Below are 26,989 nucleotides of genomic sequence, written 5' to 3' on the forward strand. Positions count from 1 at the left end.
AGAAGATACTTTCTGAAAAGGAGTTTAAACATTGAAGCCGCTCATAAAGGGAGAGATGAATGATGAAAATGAAAAAGGGTGTCAAGATGAGAAAAGAGAGATGGAAAAGGCTCATAGTTTTGCTCTCCATCTTGTCTCATGGTGCTATAAAAGGAAGATGAAATGAAGGAGCTGTTGGGTGGAAAAAACAGAAGCTTTACCTGCCTCCTGTAACGGAACAAGGGGGGAGCTAGAATGACATGCATCATTTTTCCTTCACTTGAAAAAGGGGTTGCCTGTCAAGGGAACAACAGCATTTTGAGTTGGGATGATGCAAGTTGAGCCAAAGGGTAAGCAGCCAATTTTTAGCACAGTACTTGTATTCTATGTTTATTTATATTTTTTCAAGAATACTGTGTATTCATTCCACAGAAAGCACTTAAAGAAAATGACTACTCATGGACCTGTCTGGCCTACAAAATGAAAAATGAAACAGACAGAGGCCTCGTATCTATCCCATTTAGGATTGGAAATTGACCCTATGAGCTGTCCAGGAAAATAGAAAAATAGTAATTGTAGAAACAATCCACTGTGGAAACATACAGTAGACAACATGGGCCATTTGAGTCCTGAGCCCACACAGTGAGGTGAGGCATGGCCATATTGCATGCTTAACCACACAGTCAGAAATCACAGCCTCACACCCAGCTCCCCCACAAAAGTGAAAATGAAAACTTTCTCCTTCCTTGCATGGTGGGAGGAGAACAAGCAAGTAGGAAAGGACATGAAAGAGGAAGGAAATGCAAAAGGAAAATAAATTGGTAACCAAGTAGGACATAATGCAAAGACTCTTATCAGTGAACAACATAGCAGGACAAATTAAAAGTTACACCACCTCCTGGAATTATACCTAGTTGTCAAGTTGTAAACATCATTATTGAAAATAGCCATATTTCTAACACACACAAGTAATCATCACATATAATCTGTACGCTCCGATCTGCAAATTCCCAAAGCTGTTTATCATTGTTCTGTAAGTGGGTGTTTGTGAAATGTGAATACGTATTCTTGTATCATCATTGCTTTTGATCTTGGCCCAGTTAAGTGATTAGGTTGAGAAAATAGAATAGGGAGTGTTGCAAATGTGAAACTAGAAAATAAAATGTTAATGTGGAAATGACCTTTCGCCGAGCTGCCATGCCGAAGTAAGACTAGATTACCTTAAGGGAGGGGTCACCAGGTTGCCCCCAAGAGAACCAATTTCGGATAACACCAATCTGACTGGCTGTCGAGTGGATCTTTGGAGGCAATAGCACAAAGTATTTGCTTCTCAGCATTCACAAAATGGAATTCAAAGTTATTGCACACACAAAACATTTTGAGGTCATATTTTAAGCATACCGGTACAATACTTTATACCAGCACTCAAATGAGCATTGTTAAAGACATTAAGTGACTCTTCTTTCAAAATTAATCATTCAGTGTTTTGGCAAATCATGTTTCCAATATTTTATATTTTGTGATGAAAAAGCAGTGTCATAGGTGAAACAGCAGTTCCAAGAACATTGCTTTTAAGTTGATATATACTCACTTTTTAATTCACTTTCTTTCACTGTGGGCCTAAAACTCCTGTTTACCTACATGTGAAAAATCTGTTGGCAGAGAACAAGACAGGTTCGCACAAAAGGTTTTATTTAACAAGTTTACATTTCTTCCCAGTGCTGACAACATTTGCTACAAACTTTGGTGTGATACAGTGGGAAGTGTCATCCCCCATACATCCTCCCCTTTTGTTTTATGTAGGAAAGGCTGACATTTTCAGGAGGACAATGTAAAAAACAAACAGAGTCACTGAAAACTTGAATTAGTCTTTGTATATATCTTTTGTCTCCCGCAGGTTCCTCGGGAACAGGCACTGATCATTCCCTTAAGGACTGAAAGGTAGAGTTAATCGCATCAAACATCCGCATGCCTTCCAGTTATGGCCGACCAAACACATTTGAAGAATACTGATATAATACAAAAGGTTTGATAAGATTCCAATGGCGTAGAATGGACTTTGTGAAAGAATCAGTGGTGTTATTCTCCATCCTTTATTTCTGCTTAGCCAAAAGCAAATTGTCATTAGGTTCATGGCCGTGCAGTGCTTCTGCTGCAAACTCAGTTCCAAGGTTTAGGCTACATCAAACTCCTTCAGTCTCCCCTTTAAAAGAGAAAGGGACATGCCAACCAGGGAGTATGTGTGCGTGTGTGTGTGTGTGTGTGTGTGTACACGCAGACACAATTTGCCTGTCCGTCTGGTTGTTTAAGTCATCGATAGACAATCTTTTCGATCAGTGTCTCGCATTGTCCCACTGTGGCACAAATGAGTCAGTAGCTCCACAATGCAGACCAGACCACATTGTCATCTGTCTGGCAAGAGCACTGAGACGAAAAGGCCATTTAAAAGTTCCACAGAGTTCTACTTTACAACGTCCTGCTTCTCTGCATCTCGTTGGAAAGGTCAGCCCACAGAATGTGCTTCAAGGAAACAAAAACAAGGTGAATTACAGATCGGAAATTCTAATCTATGATTTGCGCTCACATAGTTTATAAGACGTGAGAGCCAAAACATATCACAATTACACTCAGGACATGAAAATATATATATATATATATATATTTATAATATATATAAACTATTTATATAATCCATTATATACAATTTTCACATCACATCTGTGGACTCTGGTTGTCAGTGTTGAAGCACTGCTTCATTGGGTTCTGCTCAAATACTAAAAAAAATACAAAAGACGCAAAAAAGTGAACCCTCTGCACTAACCCCGCACCCACCAAAAGAAAAGGCTGCACGCTGCAAAAATCATCTCTGTGGCAGCTGTACTCAGGCAGGGGTGGATAAAAGTCTTGTGTGTTATGTTCCACTTTGCGAATAGATGCAGGGAGGTTCAATGAAAAGAGTAGTCTTAGTAGAAGTCCGAAAGCAGAGTGAGAACGTCGCTAGTAGATGACCTCGTAGACTGTGGCCTTCTTGTCTCCAGAACCTGTCACAATGTATTTGTCATCTGCTGAAATGTCACAGCTCAGGACCGATGAGGACTCCTTGGACTGCAAAAAAAAAAAAAAAAAGTCATGTTTAACACTTCTATAAGATATACATGAAACAGTCATAACCTGCTGTAAGGAGATCTGACATGTACACTTCTGAAGGGAACACAAAAAATATGGTGCAGAATCTCTACTCTAGTCTAGTTGGACAGCTACACGTTAATAACAAAATACTACAGGAGAGAATGAGGGTCTCCTGTGTTTACTTTGTAGCATCTGGCCATTTCCACAGTGAGGCGAGGAGGAGAGGAGTTGTTGCGGAATACAGGTGTTGAGATGAGTTTTATTCTTTTAGTGACAATCCACTTTTCTCAAAAAATATTTCCTCATTAAAATTAATGGAAATACAATTAATCTTAAAATACCACATTTTTATCAAACTTTTCTAAAATAGAAGGCAGTAGACAGTAAAATAGTCATAACAACAAAAGAAGAGAATGAACTGGTTTTATAAAGCGTACTAATGACCAAAATGCCCAAAGTGTCATGTTTTCCAATTGGTGTTCCATGTCTTCTGTGCTGATTTTGTTGGTAATATCCACCTGTTAATGTTTGCCCTCCTCCCTTGTGTTGGCCATCAGTTATATCCAGCCAGTCATGTTTTGTCCAGGTGTTTCTCGTCAATTTCTGTGTATTAAACTCCCTGGTTTCTTTCAATTCTTGTCAGTCCATTGCTTTGTTGCATATTGCTTTGTTGCCTTATTGGATTTTTGAAGTCATGTCTCTCCATGCCCATGCCATGGATGAGCTCTCTGTAACACATATTGTCTAGTTTAGGTTGACTTAAGTTATACTTTACTTTGAATATTTTGTTGTCTTTTATTTGAAATATATATTTTTTTTTATTCCTGTATTCGTGGCTTGCGTCCCTGCATTTGGGTCCTCCATGCCTTGCCTACCTCGCCTTTCACTCACCCCAAATGTGACAAAACCTCCCATGCAATTTAAATTAGAAATTAAAAAAAAAATACAATCTTCTCAAATGTATTTATTATTTTTTTAACACCAAATAAGATAAACAAGGAAGCTGGTGTAAACAAATTTTGTGCAAAACTACTGCTAAAACTCTCCCAGGCGATGCTGCTGTAAATTTCACTGTTTCTCTGCTTGTATCAAGCCCGGTTGATGTCACACCCCCGAGAACAATATACCCCACCGTATTCGGTAGGATCGTCATCTCTGAACACAATACTATAAAAGTGCAATTAAAAAAAATTCGAATACCACGCCAAGACTAAACTTTCACATTAAGGTGAGGGTCACAAAATATCATCTCGTGGGCTGCAAATGACCCCAGGCCAAAAATTTGAGACCCCTGCTGTTTAGGAAACTCCAACTGGTAATAGCAATGTATAGCTTGAAGCTTTTTTTGTGAAGAATATTGTTTGTCAAATGAGTGGAGTCTCTTTGTTCATCAAGTTTGGGCTTGAAAGTCGAAGGAAAAACACTCCCATCTCGAAAAACCTCTGAGTTGGGTCACTTATATCACAAGGCACCATGTATATGGTTGGAAAACAGACATAGTAACAGATAAATACTCTAGCCACAAAAACACAGCCATGGGGGAAGTCAACATTAGCACATGTTTAATGGCCAATCTGCTCAACCACTCAGTGTCTAGCAGAGATTTATGACAATCGTACAGGTATGTACTAGCTTGACATGCCTGGAAACCCATCTAACCGGATACTAACCACGACCCGGCTTCTTTGGTTTGAAATGTAGTAGAGTTTTGCTAATGAAAAAACAGATATGTAGTCCTTTCACAATTTTTCTCCCCACCAAAAACTATTACGATGAATGATGACATTTTTGGTCATTTTTATGCCTCAAATCATAAGAAGGCCTGTCCTTGAGGTGGGTGGTTGAGATTGTTGTTGGTGCAATCAAATATAGACTGATGTTCACTGTAGTCAATTACAGGTTAAATAATTTGTTGTTGAGCAAAAATGATCTCTACTGCCTTAAAATGGAGAGCAAAACCAGAGACACGTGGCAGAAAACAGAGGATAACCCTCAAAATGGATTGCAGAATAACCAGAATGGAAAAGGCCCAGCCAATGATCAGCTTCAGTACGATCAAAGAGAGTCTGGGTTTACCTGTAAGTACTGTGACAGTGACATCTGTGTGAAGCTAATCTATTTAAAAGAATCCCCCCCAAAAGTCCCTTTGTTTAAAAAAAAAAAAAAAAAAAAAAAAGCCATGTGCAGAAGAGACTACAATTTGCCAAAGAGAACATCAACTGGCCTAAAGAAAAATGGAGGAACATTTTGTGGAATGATGAGAGTAAAATTGTTTTTTTTTAGGTCCCGGGGCCACAGACAGTTTGTGAGATGACCCAAAACGTCTGAATTCAAGCTACAGTGCACAGTGAAGACAATTAAGCATGTTGTACAAGCATCATGATATGGCATCATGGATCAGTTTGCATATCTCAAAATACTTGGGAGTTATGTTGCCTTATGCTGAAGAACAGATGCCCTTGAAATGGGTATTTCAACAAGATAATGACCTAAAACCAAACACACTGGTAAACATGCAAAGTCTTGGTTCTAAACCAACAAACTAAATGTCATGGAGTAGTCAGGCCAATCCCCGGACCCTAATCCAATTGAGAACTTATGCTGTGACATAAAAATGCTGTTTCTGAAGCAAAACCAAGAAATATAAATGAATTGTGGAATGTTGTTAAGGAATCCGTGAAGGCAGAGCCGACCCACCAAAGGTGAAGGACCCAGGGGCTGACCCAAGAGTCACCCCGTGGATGGGACATGCCCCATACAGAGGGACTCAAGGCAGTCCACAGATACCACCAAGCTACCCCATACCTCTCACCCAGCCAACAACCACTACCTGATCCAGACCAAGAAATGTGTGCTACATTTTTTGTTCAACAAATTTGTGCTCCTATTAAAGCTGCAAAAATAAAGGGAGGAGTAACCTGACATGCAGCACCTGTTGTTCCTGAGTCAAACCTTCAGTTAATACAGTCAGCCTCACTAACACAACAAAGAGCACTTTGATTACGAAAGTTTTGTAATGTTTTGCTACAAACGTTACCATGGTGACAACAACAACATGGATCACACCAACGTATTATGCTGGAATACGAGACCAAAAAGTGGACAAAAACATGTCGATGTAACAGGGTGCTTGAGAGAGGATTTTTCAAGGAGAGACTGAGTTAAGTTCACATATGGGCTCGCAAACATGAAAAAGAACATTGTGAAGGTGTGACTCATAACTTCCACGATTGCCATAAACCGTGGGATTGACTTGTTGGGTCGGATCGAGGCCGATTCGGAATAACACAAACAGCCCCAAGTCCATTTGGAAGCAGAGCGAGACCAGCTCAAAAAGGAGGTCCTGGAGAAATTATTTGATGCGCACAAGGATTTGCTTGTGTGGATTTAAACCTGCACAAAAGGTCAAGTCCAAGGGGGAACATGAACATGTGGCAGGTGTGAATATACCCAAAGACACGCAACATCTTGGAATGAATCCACCATTTCAAACAACGCCACCATAGAGTGTTACCTTGCAGGGTAGCTCGTTAGTTCATAGGCTAGTGAAAATAATAATTCCCAGTCCTTTAAATGTCGGTCTTGTGTGTACTTGCTGCACATGGAGGAAGGCTGTGACGTATTGGATGGAGCCTACAACTGTAACAATCTCCACCGGCATTCCATGACCCACTAGCGGCTGATGACACACCCGTCCAATTCTGTCGGTTCACTGTGTAACCTGTCCTCCGGCTCCCCACATCAATGACAATTAACCAAATCTTGTAAAATCTGTACTGTAGTGTCCATTTTATTTATCAAATGATAAATCGATATAGAAGATGTTGTGACAGGCCTACTTATGTGCAGTGAAAAGGGGCAAGAAGGAAGAAAGCTGCCATTGCAGCAGTGGCAAAGACCTGTGTTTTTCTTTAACTGATTAAAGAATTCTAAACTGTTGATGTTAATACCTGGAATATGCTGGCGCCATAAGGAGTCCTCCATGCGTTCAGAAGATTGTCCTTCCCTGTGCTTACAAACCATTTACCTGGAAACACAAAATAGGCATCTTCACAATACATACATAATCTTGAATGTAGTTGGAGCATCTTCTAAAATAGCAATATTGATGCCTTGAAATATAACTCCAGCCATCAGGCAAATGTATAATGACATTATCCATCAATGGCCATAAAAGCTAATTGGGGAAAATAGTACAAGATAAATGATTAGAAAAATCTTATAATGGGGTCCTGTAGTATTTCCACTCAGATAATTATTTAAATCAGCTTCTGAATAATTACCCAAATGACTAGTTGGCTAATGGTGTAATTAATGGCAGCAAGAGTCCAGAAGAAGCATCATTTGAATAAACTAGCTCTGTAGTGGCTGAAAAACGACACTCTGCTTTAGGGGGCTTAGAGGAGAAAAGGGAGGAAATGTTAAATGATGGTAAAAACTCATTTGTCTGCAGCTTAAACGTGAAAGCAACACTCCCACAGGCTGGAAGGGATCTCAACATAGAAGTAGCAATTCTCTCTGAATGGACATGCTTATTTTTTATTAAAAAAAAAAAAAAAGGGGCCCATTCAATCCTCATAAGCCTCTAAGGTGGCATAAACGAACAGCAATCGCACATGCTGACAACCTAATTGGAGGAGTTCCGTGTGCAGAAATGTGTCCAGATTTTTTTTCTTCACAATGTCTGTGTTGAACTGAGAATCTCTCTGCAATATGCTTACCATCAGGTTGCAGATAACAATGGTCTAAATTGCATTTTGCCATGGAAACATCTTAGCTGTCTGAATGACTGAGGTGTGTATAGATGTACTGTAGATTATATAACTTCAGACAGTATTGGACACACAAACCCAACTGACAGTATTAGCTCTAACATATCCACAGCTGCCCCAAAGAATACACCTTTCGTGTGTAAAAATGCAATGAACAAATTTCATACCACAGTAGGCGAACTTGAGTGAGAGGACGCAGCTTTCGTGGAGATGTAGCTGGTATTTGTCAGGCTTAGTGTGGTGCAACACCTCCACATTGCTGCTCTCCATGCCCACAGCTAGCCATTCTCCAGTGGGGCAGTAGCCTAGAGAGAAGATCTGAAAGGAAAGAGCTAACTATCAAACCTTCTACAACGTTTAAATCAAAATGTGAAATGTTGGCTTTAAATTCAAAGAAATCCAGCATCAGTTCTGGTATGTCTCAACCTGTGAGGTAAAGTCATGTTGCTGAAGCTGACGCCCTTCTCTCAGGTCCCAGGAACGGACTGTGTTGTCTAGGCCTCCGGTCCAGAGTTTGGTCCCATCATGCGAGATGTCGATACAGCTGGCTCCATCTGTGTGGCCCTGGAACTGCCTAGAAGACAGCAGAAGGAGAGGACTAAATTAACACCATAGGCTATGACTCTGCTTGGAGTGAGAGATTTATGTTTATTGACATGTTGGGGACTGGCACGTATGCCTCACAATTCTGAGGACCCGGGTTCTAATCCAATCTCGCTTTTTGGAAGTTTGCATATTCTCCTGTGCCTGAATGGGTTTTCTCCGGGAGCTCCGATTTCCTCCCACATCCCAAAAACATACATGGTAGGTTAATTGAAGACTCTAAATTGCTTTTACGTAGGTGAGAATGGTTGCTTGTTTATATGTGATGAGGATGGGTGGTGACCTGTTCAAGGTGTACTCCACCTCTCATGCAGAGTCAGCTGGGATAAGCTCCAGCACACCCGCGACGCAAGTGATGATAAGCGGGTACGAATAATGGACAAAAGAGTGACATGTTGGAGTACTTACCTAACAAGGGTCTGATTATGGAGGTCCCACACAGCAATGTTGCCATCCGAGCAGCAGGAAAAGCAGACCTTGGCATCGGGACTTATGGCCAGTGCGTAGCAGGCCGGGGCAGAGGAGGTAAGCTCCGCTTTAATGCGTGGCGTCTGTGATGCCAAATCCCAGATGGTCAGTGTGCTGGCCTCGCCACCCACGATCAGGGTGCGGCCGTCAGGCAGCAGCTTGCAGGAGCGGATGTAATTGTCCCTGTTCTGGAGCAGAAACAAGAGGTGAGCATTGTCAAATAAATGGAAAACATCAGGGTACCTCCCCCCCCCCCCTACAAAAAAAATTACGATTATACTAGCTTTTCTATGACTACTGCAGTTTTCTAAAAACCTATCGTGTCTCATGACCAAGTGAAGATGACATTGTCAGCTTTAACAAGAAATGCAGTGAGGGAGTTGGGGTGAGAGTAAGGACTGTGGATGCTGTTAGTTGAATTAAAACAGTACAGTGGGGGCTTTACAAGAGCCAATTGCACTCCCAATGCACCTCGAGAATATTTGTGGCTATATGAATAAGATGAAGTCACAGTATGAAAATGAGAAAAGGAAGACGCAATGAGCTTGGAAACGGCAGACAAGGTCAGCCAATCAGAATATCTTTACTCAGCAGGATTTTTTTTTCCTGTGGCAAAGGATTATTTCAGCATAGCACGGCACAACCAGACACTGCCAAATTACTCACATTTGGGGATGTGGGATCAAGCTACAGTGGAATGGGGAATCAGGCTCAAGGAATGAGCTGTCATACAGTGAGTATACTATGTATCACAACTGGTTAGCTTGTATTTAAAAAGAAAGGCTCTCTGCCATGACCATGTAAGAAACAATAGGAATGAATTACCAGACAGTCAAGTTGGGACACAGGGCTCTTGCTGCCTGGTTGGCTGATGTCCCATATCTTCACACAGCCCTTGCCGCCTGTATAGACGTGCCGAGTGGGATTGCTGATGGTGACAGCACACACAACTTCCCCATGGCTCAGTGTGTTGATCTGACGGGCGTGTCGTGGGATGCCTGGCCCTATCAGTGCATCTGGAGGGAAGGGCACTGGCTGCATCTGACCGTCCGCACTCACGTGAAAAGAATATGCCCTGCAAAGGAGCCAAGAGGAGAGAGGGCATCAACTTGATCAGTGTATGTCTCTTGTCAGAAAGGCTTTGTCATTTTCACACAGAAAAGATACATTATACATTTATAATTTCCCCCTTCTGATGCCAGTCGATTAAAAAGAACGTCAGTTTCAACAAGCCAATATGCGCCCGTATTGCAAAACTCCTCTTTACAAAATGTTTTATAGTTCAAGTGGGAGTGCATCAAACTGAATCTTTATTAATCGATGTTTACAACCAAAAGTGTTTGTCATAACATGTTTGGCTCGGTCAGAGTTACAAGCTGAAAGCAACGTGAATAATCTCAAATACTTACGGTTTTCCACCTGAAATGGAAGGGAGGCTTGTTGGCAGGCCGGGAGCTCTCATGTGGGGGTGAGGGTCGAACCCTGCCTGCAGGAACAAGTAAGAATAAAGCATTAAAACAAATGATAACCGCTGGATATTAATTGGGCTATTAAAATATTCAAATGGGTAATTATGCATTGTTTCATCTTCTGACAGCTCAAGAAAGCCCTATACAGTTGTTTCCAGACAAATCCCTTGAAAGCCATAATTTCTACTCCATTGCGAACAGAGAAGCTTTACACAAGATAACACTACATCCCACTTGGTAATACTAATGAAAAACCTGGGAGATTTTCAAACATGAGATTCATTTTAGGGAAGCGCCCTTTTTAATCCTTTAAAATGCTAACGAATGAACATCAAAGTAATGGGATCTTGGCAGTCTTTGTTCTTTTTCATTATGTACACAAAGCTGAAGCAAGGGGAGCAGAGATATTCACAGAGTTATGGAAATACAGGATGAATAGTTAAGTTTCTCAAAGTCATGTTGCATACACATTGTACAACTTACAGCTAAGATGGTTAATTCATGCCAACGCTGGTCAATGCGCGGGTCAAACTGAGGAGGCTGAAGTATACAAAATGTGGGAAAGGTGTGTGCAAAATTAATAACCTTTTACAAATTCAATATTCAAGCCAAAATATTTACAATTGGTGAGCGTCCATAAGCAGCAGCAGCAGCGGCCGCTGCACTCATCTGAGGTGAAATCAGACCAGGATAGACGCCCGGACTGGTCAGGGATCCGTTCATCTCATGATGACCCATCATAGCAAAGGGGGTGGCGTAGGAACCCGCAATAGACAGCGGAGTGCGAAGGGCAGGGGCAGCTACACAAGAGAAAAGATCAATTGATGGGATTCCAAAAAAAAAAAAAAACTCATGACAAAGTGCATGTTTGTGAATTGTTGTGAATTCACAACTTTGGGTGGAACGGGAAATGGTGCAATAACTCAGTCAATGTAAATAAGCAAATAAATAAATGGACTACCTGGGTTACACAACCTTTAAAATATTTAATTTCCTGAGTTTGAATTTGGCACAATCATTGGTTAACTTTCTTTTTTAATCCTTTGGTGCACTTCATTTAAGAACAAAACTGTAAACTTCAATATACTCTGGAGGGGAAAAAATAAATAAATAATCCATAGAAGGTCAATGTGACATTCAATGCGCTGATACTGTCTCAGGTTATTCACAACTCAGAAGCACAAGCAAGAAAATAGATTCATTGTTAGCTAGAAAAAGAGTCATGCAAGAATGGTGCATAGTAAATAGTGGTACAATTCTGGCATCCAAAATAGCTTTACAATTCTGGGGTATGCATGTGCTTAGTACCTAATGCCTCCATGCCAGTCGGTTTGCCCATAGTCAGAGGTCTCAGCCCAGGAGTGGTGCTTGTTCCTGGTGTGGGTGCTTCATTTCTAGGAGTGGGTGTGTTGGACTTCAGGCTTGGTGTAGATGACTTGTCATTCTAAAACAACAAATACCTCTGACTCGTTACGCACACTTGTTTTGTTAGGCCAATCAAATCTTCCATCATGCAAAATGGGGAGGGGTGTGGGTCTGAAAAATGATCCGTGTCCTCAAGTAACTCCTGTCAGTTTAAAAAAAAAAAAAGACGGATGAAAACAGTCCCATTTGCGAGGAAATCCAGAGTGGCATCCTGAGTGGATAGCTCAGGGTAATCCAATCCTACGCTGGCACTTCATTACAGTCATGGTTTGAGTAGTTGGCATCGAGATTGAGGCATAAACCTTTGCTCACAGGTCAAGCTCGTTAAACATAGCTAGACAATCTAGATGATGGTCCAAACACCTTTTCATAATGAAGGTCTTTCTTCTTTCCCAAGGCAAAGGAAAAGAGGTGGTTCTTTTCAGTCTGGTGAAACACATTAATGAGGAATGGAGGGAAGTGGCGTGTCTAGCATGGTGCTGTGGAATGTAATTCTTTAGTGGAATGGTTTATGTCAAACCAGTCCAGGTTACAACAGAGGAGAGGGAGATGATGGAGGGGAGATGAAGAGGGGGAAAAAGGAAATGGAGCGTGTCTCAGTTATTTATAGCCTCAGTGAGGAAGAAATGACCATTTATTGGCTAAGCTATAAAGGCGATTGAGAGGAGGAAGCCACAGGGTTTGAGTTCCACAGTGTGCATCGACCCACTGCCCCTTCACGCCCCCCGTAGTAGCTAGCTGCTAAGCCTCCTTGATAGTAGGGCTTCAAAAATATTCACTTCACTGGACAAATAACCTTTAGTCTGTCAGTTAAAACCTTTTACTTCCTCCCGAGCACCTCATTATTTCAACGAATTTTTTGTTTTGAGTTACTCACCGCCATATGGGTGTGGTCCTTTGCTTTGGAGGATGGCGTGCTTCCTGAGGACGCCACTGAGGCGGGGCTATTGGGTGCAGCATCTTTCTTCAGAACCCGTGATTTGTCCAGGCCATTTTCTGGGGGAGAGTGGGCGGGGCTCACACGAGGGGTGGCTGGATCCTACAGGGTTAAGCGAGGCAGACATGGAGAGAGACTGTGCAAACAAACCCGAGAAAAAAGACTGCCATGTACACGTAGGTCAAACAAACTGGGGCCTCATGTGCAAACACAGATAATATATACTCATGGGTGCTCAAACCCGTTCATATGCAAACACTCCTCATTCACCTGCCGCTCCTATTATCTTTGTCTTATTTTACGCATGGACGCCAAAAGAATGACAACAAAGAAACACACACAGACTTTTTGGCAACAGTGTGGAAGGGGTTGATTCCCCCACCGACAGCTGTGTTTAGCAGCATTAACAATGTGGAATGTGGCTGAGCAGCATTGTCCCACCTCATTGGAAACATCCACCACTAAGTCATCGCTCTTGTCTCCATCACTATCCTGAAACAGAAGCATGCCACAAAAAAAAATACAGTCATGTCTGGAAATAATTTGATAATAAATGTTAACGTGAGCAGAATAGCATATTTTTGTTCGATTTTGAGTAATCAGCAGACTCTGCCCATGTTTCATTCAAACACTGTGAATATTCATATCGACGGTAAATACTTTTACAGAAACCAAGGTAGATTTATATGCGGTATCAGCAAAAAAAAAAAAAAAAAAAAAAAAAAAAAAAAAAAAGAATAAGTAAATTGAGTGTGATGAGATGGAAATCACTGTTGACTGTCCTCGGGCTATATTGGTCTGGCAATGAATTGGCTAATTAGAAGACAAAAAAAAATGCTGTACACTTCAATCAGGGGTTGGGGAAGTACCCGCTGTTTCCTCTGAATATCATTTTACTGAGACATTTAGTTCAACTGAACGCTTTCAATTTTAAATAAAACGTTTTTTGGGAGGGTTCAGTGGCCCAATGTGCTCCTTATTTTGTCCATCACTGATTTTCATTCCAATTTTTATGACTGAACCAAATACACTCACATATCTGTTCATGCTCTCCTTGTCGTCCACTTTGCGTTTCTTCGGGTCAAGCCCATAATCTGATGAGCCGCGGTGCTTTTCACTTGCTGCCCGCAGACTGTCTGACGGCGACACAGAATTATTCTGCCAACAAACAATACAGATGTGTCTTTGTGAAATCAATCCTCCAAAAGAGCTAAAACCTTTATTTACATGAAAGAAATATTACAATAAAATTGAGCGAGTAAATTCAGCTAGTAGTCGCTCATCTTCCTCTATTTTGGCACTGATGGCAAGAAACCCATGAATCGATTCGTTAGTCAAGGAATGTGCCAGATGTATGGAACCAAGAAAGCACTCTTCTGGCAACTTCCAGCCAACACTTAAGTCTGGACATGACTGATTTCTATTCTTCAAAGCTGTGGAAATGTTGGCTAAAACCAAGTGCATTGTGGCTCTGGACTGATTTGTCATAAAATGGGAGAAAGAAAGGCCAGAAGGGTGGCAGCTGGAAATAACCATCATCATTCCTGAAAAATTCAAAAAAAACTGTACCACCTAAAGCAAGGACAGACCAAGGCAGTTAGTGCAAAGGACAGTCGAGGACATGTTTGTGTTCAAACACACATTCATAACTAACTCCCTTACAGATACTTGAAGTAAAATATTCAGAGACCTGCCTCAAGCAATTCAGCGTATTAATTCAAACAAGGATATGAACAAAGATATTTCATTATACACTGGTTAGCTACATGCATATGCATGCAAACAAAAAGTAAAAGGACCAGCCTCTCATCCATCAGCCAAAGTAAATAACTGCAGGAAATTCTGACTCTGTGCACTATGCCAGGTCAGAAACAATGACACCTTCATCAAAAATCAACCCATGGGGAAATGAAAGGCTAAAAAGCAGTCATTTTATTAATGTGGAAATGAGTACTGTACATTGTGTGGTCACAAAGATGGTATCACCAACAGGGAATAGATAGGCAGAGAGAAAAGAAGAAAGGAAAAAGCACAAAGACAAAATAACTGCAAACAATGAAGCATAGTTGTGTAGCAATGAGCTTCGCCCCACTAGTGGCACTCTCAATATTTGCAAACGTGATTTTTGTATTCTGTTCTTTGGAGTTGTGGGGAGGCTTGGCCAAACAGACCGACAGGCAACAACATAGGGTGAGAGGAACTATGAGGGCATCATCATCGGAAAGGAGGAATGAGCAAGAAAAGCGGTCAGGGGAAAAGTCAGACTAAGGCTAAGGGTGGTTTAGAAAAAAAAAAAAAAAGCCCTAACCCCAACACTGGTTGTTAAAGACATGTGGTTAATACTGTTACAACCCCTACAGAAAATGCTTTTCCACTGACCAGCACACCAAGAGTCTGACTTTTTAATACAAGTCAGCACGATTCTGCAATTTCCACTTTTCTGCAACTTGTGTCGCAATATGACAATTTGTGCAACAAAGAACTGGGAGAGAGACTGATTGATAGAATACAGCCCGTCTTCGCATACAAGCCGGTAACCTTTCAAGGGCAGCTTGGACTCAATAACAGCATTTTCCACAGAGTCTGGTGTTGGATCACCGATGACAGCAGAATAGGACACCTTGAAAGCTTGAGTGGAGGGACAGTGTAAAGAGGTGTGCCAACATCAGGTAAGCCCGCATTGGTGTGCGCTTGTCACAACACAAGATCGAAGCATAGTTTGTGTTCCTTTCAGACATGAATGGACCCATTCAGGAAGGCCAGTCAATGGAAACTTAATGTGGGCCACCTAACAGAGCATTACGCTCCAATTATCCGATGAGGCCGTCCAATAAACAGAGACTTTAACATGAGAGGAAGAGTGAGAAAATTGCAAGAGATGTGGTGGGAGAAAATTGTGGAAGAGACCAAAAACTGTCAGCAAGAAAGTCGTTGGAAGGGAGTCAGGTATTGAGCATTCAATCTACCAGGAGGTGAGGAAAGAATAGAAAGGACAGCCAAAGTTGTGATGAAATTAAAGAAGATGGCTGCCTACTAATCCCCTCTGTCTGACTGCAGTCATTTTCCTCAAGGATTAGAAGGCATTGGACTTTATTTGGCTAGACTTCCATATTTGATTTCAGTCAGTGAATACCTTTATGCAAGAGCACTCGTATACACAAAATGTGCTCTTACATGGAGAATATGGATTTCTATGGTGCTTGAGCCGCAGTAAGAAACATCTATCAACAAAGACTGAACACACATGGGCTACAAGGACAGAGTGGTGAGTAAACGTACCGTGCTCGACTCTCGTTCTTTCAGAGGAATAACCAGAGGCGAATGAAAAGATGAGGGGGCAGGAGAGAGAAAAAGCAAAAAGCTAATTAGTATGGGTGTCACAACATCTGTGCATTCATTTGATAAAAGTAATACATTATACAGATCAAAGATTAATCTAATTTCTTATGTGATCAACTGCATATTTCATTTTAATGCTTGTCTAATATAATTCATAGCAGATTAATCGGTTATATTTCAATCCTTTATTACTGATTAATAAATGTAAATGACAAATTGGTCTTGAAATGTCTAGTTCTGGGTTCCTTGTGAGTGTTCAACTAACTGTACTGCAACCTGTATGCCAACATACCCGCCCCATATAATCTATTCAACCAATTAATACTAAAAACCTGTTTCGAAGGCGAGAGGGAGAGAGTGAGAGACAGCGAGAAACCGAGCAAGAAAGAGAGAGACAGAAAGGCTGTGCTCCTCACCTCTGTGCTCCAGGTCATGATGGTTCTTCTCATCCTTTACAGGCAAGTGAGCCTGGCTGCCAAGTGCACCGAGCGCAAGCAGGCCAGTGCCAGCACCCGTCACAGAGGGGAGACCGGGTGGTTGCAGACCTGAAGGGTGAGGGGGCAGCTGCACAGGGGGTCCATGGGCTGCATGGGAGAGGTGTTGAGCCTGTAGCTGCTGCTGCTGCAACAAAATACAGTGAGGCAGGACACAGGACAAGAGGACAAGTGGGTCGGCTGGGAAGTGAATACATGAATGACCGCACTCGATACATGCATTAGAGCTGGGTTAGACCAACGTTTGTTTTCAGGTCGAACAGTTTATAGATAAGTGACATGGCAGTGACTGCCAAAAACCTGATCGAGACTACTAGTGTGGGCAAACATCATCTGGCTGACTGGTGACAAAATCTTATTCCATATAATCTTTTACGTAAAAGAGAATAACAGGTGACAGATGATGTGTCCACAACATACACCATATTGGATCAACAAACTGATTAAGGCAAGTAGCCATTAAAGAAGAAAGAGCACTTGGTTTTGACCTCATTAGTACCAGAAGATGTGGGAATTTAGATGTTGGATTTGAATTTCATGCACTGCTGTTGTCCTGGCTCACAATCTCTATTTTAGTTCATCACACGCTCTGGCGACCCCGAAAGGGACAAGCCGAAAGAAACATTGGTGATAGCATTAAGGGAAAGGCTTTGTGAGGGAAAAGTACAGTTCCTCCACACCACACTCTTAATCTATGCCAGGGGTGCCTGGACTTTTTTTACCCAAAGATCTACTTTTCAAGCTTGCCAGCCTCTCACGATCTACCGAGTGGGGATCTAAGGGTGTTGCACTGTGGTCAGATCCGTGTCATCCATTGAAGTTACATGGCTCATTAAAAGATTCACATTACGGCATTTACATTTCCATCAGAACATTTTTAAGAACAATTTTGTTTTTTGCAAACTTACAATGAAAATGTCAACAAACAAAAAAAATACAAAATACAAATACACATACAACCAAACCAAGCTAACTATGAACTATAAATTTGAAAGGTTGCTTCCAACTTTGTTTCTAATCCACAACGATATCCCCATCTGTTTTTCTTGGTGTAAAACTGAATTATTGCTTGCAGGATTTTTTTAGCAATGCATGTTGAAAGCTGAATGATGCTGCCAAACACTTTTAGGGTTAATGTTACATTGCCTCATATATTTCAAATAAAGAATTAGCCTTTTGTGCACTGTATTGTCCGTGCTTTCATCCTCGATCAGGCTGTGCAAAGGTGGAATTTTCGCATTACACACCATCTCATCCTGTACTTTCTATTTTGGCTTTAGACACTCACTCCAAAAAGAGAAAATCTTGTCGAGTTTCACCACTTTTTCTTCTATTATTCACACACTCGAACATTCATGGCATCTTAAAGCAACAGCATTTCTTCATTTTTTTCATTTTTTTTATTTTTACTTTTGCCATTATTATAGAGTAAACATAAGCAGCATGTCTAGCTCATCTTTGGCCTACGTTGCCAGTCTGTGTTTCAGACTAAAGCAATGGTGGTGGGTGGCGTATAAGGACACAGTCATTATAAACCATAATGATGGGCTGCGCAAGTACTGTAAAAATTGTAATTATGAGTCTACTCCTTTAAGAGTGGAGGGGGGCGGTGTAAACTAGGCAGTAGGTTGTTGTTAGAGAAAGTTGCTCTGAAATGTTCCAAAGAGAAAAAAAAAGACGCCAGGCTAATGTCTTTTTTTTTTTGGAACGCCGTCTCTCAATCAACCAAAATCTCCTCGCGATCGACATTGAGCACCCCTGATCTATGCAATCATGGACCCTGCTTTACTCTCAAAGGAACAATGATGACGAAACAAGCATTCAAGGCACAGAACAGCCCCAAATCGTTAAACACAGAAGTGTGATTCAAGTGCTCCAACTCAAGTCACAATAAATTATTTCAAGTTAGAGACACGTTTCAATTCTTTTGTCCACACTGGGACATGGATTTAAAAAGAGTAGAGATGATTCTCCACTAAATCCCTTTTTAGCGCAGTCATAATACACATGCCGCCCTACAGCTCCCGAGAGGCCTCAGATGTTTGGGAGTGTAAAAGGAAGACTGCTATTCTGATGCTAGACAGTATTAGGGCTGCCAAGATTAGTCCACTAGTCACAAATAGATCACCGATCAAAATGGTCAAAATTGTTAAGCAATCAATGTCATCATTTATCCATCCATCCATCCATCCATCCATCCATTCATTTTCTGAGCTGCTTATCCTCACAAGGGTCGTGGTAGTGCTGGAGACAATCCCAACCGTCATCGGGCAGGAGGCAGGGTACACCCTGCACTGGTTGCCAGCCAATCGCAGGGCACATGGAGACAGACAACAGTCGAACTAGCAATAACACCGAAAGGCAATTTATGTTTTTGGGATGTAGGAGGAAACCAGAGTACCCAGAGAAAACCCATGCAGCCACAGGGAGAACATGCAAACTCCACACAGACGGGGGTGGGATTTGAACACTGGTCCTCAGAACTATGAGGCCAACGCTCTACAGCTGCGCTACCGTGCCTCATCATTTATTTATATATATATATATATATATATATATATATACAAATTGTTTATACATGTGCTTGAATCCTGCTGCTTCGCACCATGCTCACCTGCTACGGTGATGGCTCTTGAAACACTTGCGCAGTAGTGTTCATCGGGGTTTTTCGGGTGACACCCATGCATAGAAATGGCCATCTGGGCTCATCGTGTAACGTACAGTACATGGAAAACTTCAGCTAGTCGGTGTTACCAACGGTGATCAAAATCTTAGCATTTTGCTCTAAATATTGAAGAGGGATGTGACATAAAACCTTTCATGGTTGCACAAGCATCTAAAATGAAAAATCTTTCAATTTTCAATTTATGACAAAGAGGGTAGTTGTCAAATATTTGGCTAGATAGCAGCTCACGTTAGCGTCAATGGCTATTTACTAATTGTATAATGCTGTAAATGTTCATCAAACCCTAAGGTGGGTTGTGATGGGGAGGGTTTTGTCCAGATAGAAAGGAGCATTGGACACGGCTTTCAAGATTCTGTGGTTCAGACCTCGGGAGTTTTATTCCCCTTTCAAGAACAAGGAGGACAATGCACAGATGGCTGGCCACGTCTAGACACCTGCTAAAAAGGCCCAAAAAGCACAAGTTGGCAAAGTTATCAAAAAAGAATAACAGTGACAACTTGCAGCTACTCTCTTAAATTAATATTTGCTTAAAGCTAATGATGACAAATTGATCAGCGTTAGCACACAGGTTATGCACCTGATATGATGTTATGACCTCATATATGAATATAAGATTGATTCACTGTAGGAGGGAGGGCTGAGCAACTTGTGTACATGGCGTTCATGTTGGCAGGGATAACGTTCTCATCGCTGGCAATGTATGTAAATTGAAAATGAATCTGAGCTTGGTCATTTCTAAACTGACTTTTATGAGGTTTATATTAGTGTCAAACTAAGTGCTAATATTACAGAATATTTGAAAAAGAAGAAGAAAAAGAAAAACAAAAAAAATAAATATTGCCTATAAAGGTCATTTGTTTCCATTTTAAAGTGCACTAAATATTTACAGCTATATGTTGGGATTCCTGGTACAAGCTGTAAAGTTTATTAAAAGTTAAATATACTAGTAACAGATCAACATTATAAATAAGAAACTGATCTATCTGGATATATAAAGTTACAAATGATCTTAATGACCTTTTGGATAGTCCTTCCACACTTTAAGGTGGAAGCTTATTACGGTCGTAAAAGAGCGGCGGGGCTTGCTGGTGCGATAAGATGCAATTTACATACCGCTCGCAATGGAAAGTTTTCATACTACCAAAACGAGTCCGACTTTTCAAGAAATGAAAAAGACAGCATCTACTTGATGTGGCGCTATTGGCATTGCATCATCAAAAAGACCAAGCTATTTTTAAAAATTTAAAAACATAGCATTGAATATATTTGAACATCGGAGGTTTCAGCCAGACGCCAGCGATATGACGCGATAGGTGGACTAATAAAAATAATCAGTGACTAGTCGACTATCAGAACAATCATTTGCGGCAGCCCTAAATGATACCATGATTACATCATGCGTACATGCAGTGCAGGAAATTTACAAGAACAGTGCCCACTACTTGGGGTTATTTCACAGAAGGAAATTATTAAATATAATTCGGTTCTAAAACTGAACATGGAACCATATAGTATATGAAATTAAGTGAGAGGCACCATTGCCCATCAATATTTTAAAGGTGCACAAGTTCAAGCACACCGTTTCCTGTGAGGTCTGGGAGCCAAAATGTAAACAATAGAAAGACAAAATCAGTAAATAACAAGAGGGTGGAAGAGGGAGCACGGGATTGGGGCCAGGGCATCCTTATTCAGTGTGCCTAATGAGGAAAAGTGTGCAGGGATCGTTATCACGAAGCCTCATTAGTAAAATCTGGTTGGGCAGATGAGTGAGGAAAAGGGCGAGAAAAGGAATGGGGGGGGTGTAGGGGGAACTGAAATAAATTGCTTCCAATTCAATATTCATGGGTAAAGAGCTGGCTCCCTTTCACTCTTATCTTTTTTCATTATTTGTAAACGCCATTGCAGCCCAGGCAACTTCCACGGGAAACAGGCAATTAAAGTTAACTAGGCGAAACAGACTCCCTGCAGAACAGAACTGTCAGGAAGAGCAAGCGTCAAAAGCAGCACTACCACAAACCAGCTGGCAAACTGGGTCAACAAGCGGGATAATGATCATTGATCACCACATTACTTACCTAAAAACACACCTGACTGATTACACAAATTAATAGGCAGGAAATATTTGTGTGGTTTAAGATGGTGTTATTGCTGTTTACACCTCAGTAATGGTGTGCTCCTGCAAACATGATACCCAGGTAAATATTGATGACTGACAGGATTCCAAACACACACTACTGTAATTAACATTGTCTTGAACACCTTATTTTACAGAAAAAAAAGGGATGCTTTGGTATTGATAGCAAGCAGCTTTTAACAAAGATGGTGCAAGGCTGGATATAGTGAGCTGGCTGCTGCTTGTTGACAGATCAAAAAGGGCAGAAGGAACAGGTTTAGATCAATAAAGATAACTAAAGAGCAACATCGTATATAGAATGTATCATTACCAAGCACACTTATTGTCTTAATTTAGAGCAATCCTTTGGTTGATTTTGAACCCATTGTAAAACATTTACAGAACCCTTAATACCCGATTGAAAATGGCATAGAAACAGGAGTTCCTCAATACAATCTTAAACGAAACATGTAGAACTTTTTATGCAGACACAGTAGCAGCTGCACTGGGTGTGTGATAGTCCCTCTTTTATGTCCCTAGTCTTAACATCATTCTCTCCATGCTTTGGTTACCAAGACAAAAAACACAAATGCATACTTTCAGTAGGAATCATCCTATCCTTTACCAATCACCTGATGAATCATGACATGGAAAAAGATAGCATTTTACACAACGTTTTTGCAAGCCAAGTTGAGCAGTTGAACGCTTGGCTGGATGCTTTTGCGACGTTAAGAAAACCAGGCGAACCAACACAAAAGGCCTGCCTCATGTTATGCACACACACACACACACACACACGATTGACGTATTTTGCATTTAACCATTAACGTGTAGGACCCCCAATTTTGTAAGAAGGCAAATAATAAAAAAATTATAAATACTGTAATATTCAAGTGAAGCAGGAGAAGCAGAGGATGAACAACAGAATGACAAGTACCTCAAGTACAAACCTCGCGTACGTACAGATGGATGCTGGTTACTGCGAGTAAAAATATTACAGTTTGAAAATGTCAAAATCTGGTGATACACTAAAATCTGTACGTTTTGATTGGACTGCCTGTATGGCAGTTTCTGAATGTCAACTCCCACAGTCTCTCGACACGGAGATTGATTACCTGCCACGTTGGCTACCAAATAAAGCTTTGCTTTCCTCAGCCTGTGTTCTGTCTCTTCCTCCCCATCTGTAATTAAAGAAAGGTCATTCCTGTTGCTGACAGGCTGACCCTTTTCAAGGGGAAATAGGAAGTAATTATCTTTAAAACTGAGGGTTGCACTCTGGGCTCATTTAGTTTAATCGAATTTCACTATCCACCTCTCATTAGACTTGACCTCTTGCCACTGCTACAACCTAACCACTGACTAACCTCTACTACAGAGAGGAGTAATCAAAAGGGTCACTTTAACATCTGGGTCCAAACTTGCTATTAGTAAGCATCTCGTGCTTGAAGAAAAACAGATGAATGAAAAAAAGTAAAAGCTCTCTTTGGCACAAGAAGAACGTGTGTATGTTGGCTTAAAAAGGTATTAAAAGGCCAATTACTGATTTTTAAAGTGCATTTAGATCACTGCCCTTGAATCAAAAAGAGGAAAACATTTAAGTGAGACTCCAAACATGGTCAAAGCATACAAAACATTTGGCTCGAAAACACCATTAGCTGTGATCTCACTGTTCAACATGACCCCAAGACTGGGGAGCCAAGTCTTCTTGCTGGAACCTTAACTCCAATCAAGGAGCAGCCAATAAAAATAACATAAATGGTTAGAATATCACTCCTGAATGATAATAAAACTGATGTGTGCGTTGATTCTGCCTTGGAGTACCGAATCCAAGGGAATAAATGAGCATAGCTTTTAAAAACACTGGATTATAGTAAAAATAAACATGCCTCAACACTGAAATCAGGGGCAAGTCTGCACATGCAAAGAGGAACTGGTGATTTGTACTCAGTCTCAATGTCCAAATGCCACAGGTAGGATTAAAATGACTTAACATCAATAAAGCAAACACATCCAGTGCAAGTTTTCTTCCTGAATCTATTGTCTTTTCCCTTTGTCTTTTCCATATAGTAACTGCAAAAGAGGCCAACCTAACTGAATCACATGCAAGTGATAGAAACCCACAAGCCTACTGTAGCAACAGCATTTACGCTTTTAAAGTCCCAGTGTCCCGCTCTACATGCACGTTTGCCCCTGCTCTCAGGAGAAAAAAAGAAAAAAGAGGGGGTATACACACAGTGAGTGGCAGATTGGGAAGTCCACGTACCCCGATGATAGCATTCAGCTCAGTCATCGTCACCTGTTTAGCTCGCTCAACAGCTTGAGCAACCTGCTGTTGATGCTACACATCAAAGGAAGGAAGTGGATTAATTACATTTAAAACAAGAATATTAATTGACTCTTAGCTAGATGGTTATGAATTTCAAGCTTGGTAATTCTCCTTATTAAGGTGTGTGCACAATTAGCCTATAAAGTTGAGCCTCCAAAGTTGTGGTGAATCACACAAACTAAGGAAGTTAGACTGGATTGTGATTGACTGGAGGTTCCACTGCACTTGCTATCCTTTGGGAAATACGTTCCCATCTTATACTTAGGTTACTCATTGCTGCAGTGACACTTACCTCTTGTGACAAGAATGGCATTATCTGAGCTAGAATTGCATTGAGGCGTTTGGCAATCTCAGTCTGCAGAAAAAAGGAGACAAAATATTACAGTTTGTGGGAAAAGAGTGAGCACAGGAAAGACTTCAATAAAAAAGCTAAACAGACTGTGTAACAGATTGTGGCATAATGTATATTTGACCATGCACAAACAGATTTCTGCAAGCTTCAGTTGGATAGACCCCTTTACTAAATTGAGTGCGCCCAAAACAAATTTACGTCCCACTCTCTCCTGCCACCATTACACACCACCATTATATAATTAGGAAGTTGAAATATGCTAATGAAATCTCGCTAGAACAAAACTAATGAGGTCCATACTTCATAATTACTGCCCATAGAGAGCTTGGGGCAGGCTGAAGCAGTCATCTTAACTCTCGGACGCCATCTATCAGAGGCATCGACCAGACCATTAGCTGGGAAAGTAAGCCAATACTGCAGGGTTCCACGGACAGCGTACTTTCCAGTGCTGTTGTATTTGGACAGATGGATGCTGCAGTGCCTGGCTACGGCGCTTGGATATCCCAAGGCATTATTCCCTCTCAGATAATTTACCTTTTTAACCTTTTTAAATCTGTAAATCTTTCCAGAAAATGAGTAAGTGATGAAGACGTGCGGAAAATCTTAGAAAGGGGCAACAGAGATTGGTGATGTGAAATGCTTTCATTTGACACCGAGGTAATCTGGCTTGACTGAAGCAGGGGAGGTGAACTAATTGATTCAGAGAGATTCGGGGTGGAAGCCCAGCAGGTGTGTGCTGCATTCCGCTCGTTTTCACGCTTAGACTTGTTTGACTGTGAAAGTGGGCAGGAGGAGACAGGAGGGCCCACTGGCCGTTTTCCACTCTGTTCATTTTGCAATGGAGGCCCAAGACAAGAATAACCAAATCGAAGGGGGCAGACCAGCAAGGAAACCTTTGTGTTCTGTCTGACCTGGCTCATTGTGGTGCCAATCCAGCCTCCTTCCTCCCGTCAAAGCCTCCTCACCGTCCTCCCTGTGAATCTCCACGACACATTACATCCCCTTCCTCAAATAAAAAAAAAACATCCCACCCCCACCCAATTTCTGTTGCTGGGGCAACACTATCTGGCAAAGATGATCGTTACGCAAATTCCAATGGGGTCCTGACCAAGAACGGTCTGTGAAATCATATTACAGTAGGTGCAGCGCAGAGGAAGGTCATTAAATTGAATTTTCAGCCTGTCCATGTGATCGGCACAGGAAATTAATGAGGGATAACAGGGGAGCGGGCGAGTGAGGAGGGGCCTTGACAAAAAAAAAAGTCTGCACAAGCAAGGGAACTCATAAACCATCATCATTAGCAGGGGCTGGGTACAATGTCACACATTAGGATTGGTGTTTCACCATCACGCCACTTCTCTGGAAATGGTTATAAGGGGCGCAACAATGGGCGTGGTGAAAACAGTGGCATGCTGATTTATTTGGCTGTTACAGCAGGAACAACAAAGAAAAATGACAGCAACACTACTCCTAGAAAACAGCCTCCATTTTTTCCACAGTAAACCGTCAACACAAAGACTGTATACGGTGTTTGATGCATTCCAAGAATCTATTGACCATGTGCTGAAAGGCGCAGATTTCCGTCAGTCCCTTCTTCTCACATGGGATCTGATACACCAGGTGTTTGGCAAACGAGCTTTTTTTCCCCCAAATTGGATTTTCCTGGTTTTATCAAGTTACCAATCACAGATTAAATCAATAATTTCATTTGGGGAGAAAAACACTGTGGCCAATAATTTCCCTTGCTATGAAGTATGCTTCCCGATTTTGCCATTACTGATGTATACTTATACTATACTAAATAATAATAATAAAAAAAGAGCCTGACTCAAACTATCAACCACCAAAGCGAGCCACTGGATGTACAAGCTGCCCTTTCAATTTGTTCTGATGAATGAATGGACACTTGCTGCATTTTCATGACTGCTATTTTTGAAGAAGAAAACTACTGAAAGCACATCACTGTCGCAGCACTCCTGTATTATTCTCACTCCCATTAAAAAGAGACTACTTGTCACAGGGCTTTTAGCAGTCGAGACAGGCATCGGCAAGAGTTTGTCACTTAAAATCATTGAAAACTGAAGCCTTTGAGGGCGACAGGGGCTTTTCACTGCAGCGCCACAATTACAGGTACTCAGGGTTGTTTAGCAGCAACACAGACACAGCATGGAGAGGCTCTCCCTCATTCTCCCTTCACTGCATCCTACTGTCAATGGTGCGTTGAAAGCCATTTGGCTGTTTGTCGCTGCAGGCAGCAGTCCCCAAGTGGAGAGCAGAGAGGAGGATTCAGTTGCAGAGGAAAACAAGTGGCATATGACGTGGGAGGTTGTTTGGGAATTATCTTCTCAGCTGGAATACAGGAAGAACGAGACACTAGAAGTTGTTGTATCTTGTTCATTAAAAATGCATGAAGGAAATTTTGCATGAGTGTCATTGCATTTTGTTTTAGTGTAGTTCTTCCAGAGGAGTTTCAGTATTTTTGTCATTCTTGAACAGATTCTTTTAGTGCAGTTGAAATCATCACATAGACCTTGTTTTTTTTTTTTTTTAATACATAATATTCTCTCTGTACTAAGCCCTTTATAGACACAGACAAGGTGTATCTTCCTTTCTCCTCCAACAGCAATGATCCGGTAGTTGAGAATACAAAAGCACACACGCTCCTCTTGCCTACCTACCAAAACAAAGCATGTCTCACAGAGAACTTTAGTAACCTCATCACCCTCCCTAGAGAGGCAGTGTGTGTGTGTTCACAGAGTTGGTTTGTTTTGGTTTAGAGACAGGTCGCCCATCATCACCTTGGCAAACAATTCCAGGAATCCTGTATAAATTATTCATTTGCACAAGCTTGCTTTCAGCTGTGCTCCGCCTCTCACTCTTTTACCTCAATCCAGGAA

General features: G+C 41.3%; 1 protein-coding gene across 8 annotated transcripts in view; it reads right to left on the reverse strand.

Annotated features, from left to right (window-relative positions):
* Nucleotides 1-1,659: 1,659 nt before the first annotated feature.
* The window catches only part of tle3b (TLE family member 3, transcriptional corepressor b), a 30,938-nt gene continuing 5,608 nt past the window's right edge, over nt 1,660-26,989 (reverse strand). The window contains exons 6-22 of one of the 8 annotated variants that reach the window (XM_061815397.1): nt 24,033-24,095; nt 23,678-23,752; nt 16,538-16,739; nt 16,062-16,078; nt 13,818-13,940; nt 13,224-13,274; nt 12,723-12,884; nt 11,729-11,864; nt 11,042-11,220; nt 10,904-10,960; nt 10,361-10,437; nt 9,777-10,026; nt 8,892-9,139; nt 8,307-8,454; nt 8,048-8,198; nt 7,059-7,135; nt 1,660-3,084 (exon numbers count right to left, since the gene is read on the reverse strand). In XM_061815397.1, the coding sequence (XP_061671381.1) occupies nt 2,977-3,084; nt 7,059-7,135; nt 8,048-8,198; nt 8,307-8,454; nt 8,892-9,139; nt 9,777-10,026; nt 10,361-10,437; nt 10,904-10,960; nt 11,042-11,220; nt 11,729-11,864; nt 12,723-12,884; nt 13,224-13,274; nt 13,818-13,940; nt 16,062-16,078; nt 16,538-16,739; nt 23,678-23,752; nt 24,033-24,095 (2,124 nt within the window). In that variant the 3' untranslated portion in view covers nt 1,660-2,976. Of the gene's footprint in view, nt 3,085-7,058; nt 7,136-8,047; nt 8,199-8,306; nt 8,455-8,891; nt 9,140-9,776; nt 10,027-10,360; nt 10,438-10,903; nt 10,961-11,041; nt 11,221-11,728; nt 11,865-12,722; nt 12,885-13,223; nt 13,275-13,817; nt 13,941-16,061; nt 16,079-16,537; nt 16,743-23,647; nt 23,753-24,032; nt 24,096-26,989 lie in introns of all 8 variants that reach the window. The other 7 variants (XM_061815396.1, XM_061815395.1, XM_061815394.1 and 4 more) reach the window with 7 other exon arrangements.

Source organism: Syngnathoides biaculeatus, chromosome 3 (genome assembly GCF_019802595.1).
Source record: "Syngnathoides biaculeatus isolate LvHL_M chromosome 3, ASM1980259v1, whole genome shotgun sequence".
NCBI classification, from domain to species: Eukaryota; Metazoa; Chordata; class Actinopteri; order Syngnathiformes; family Syngnathidae; genus Syngnathoides; species Syngnathoides biaculeatus.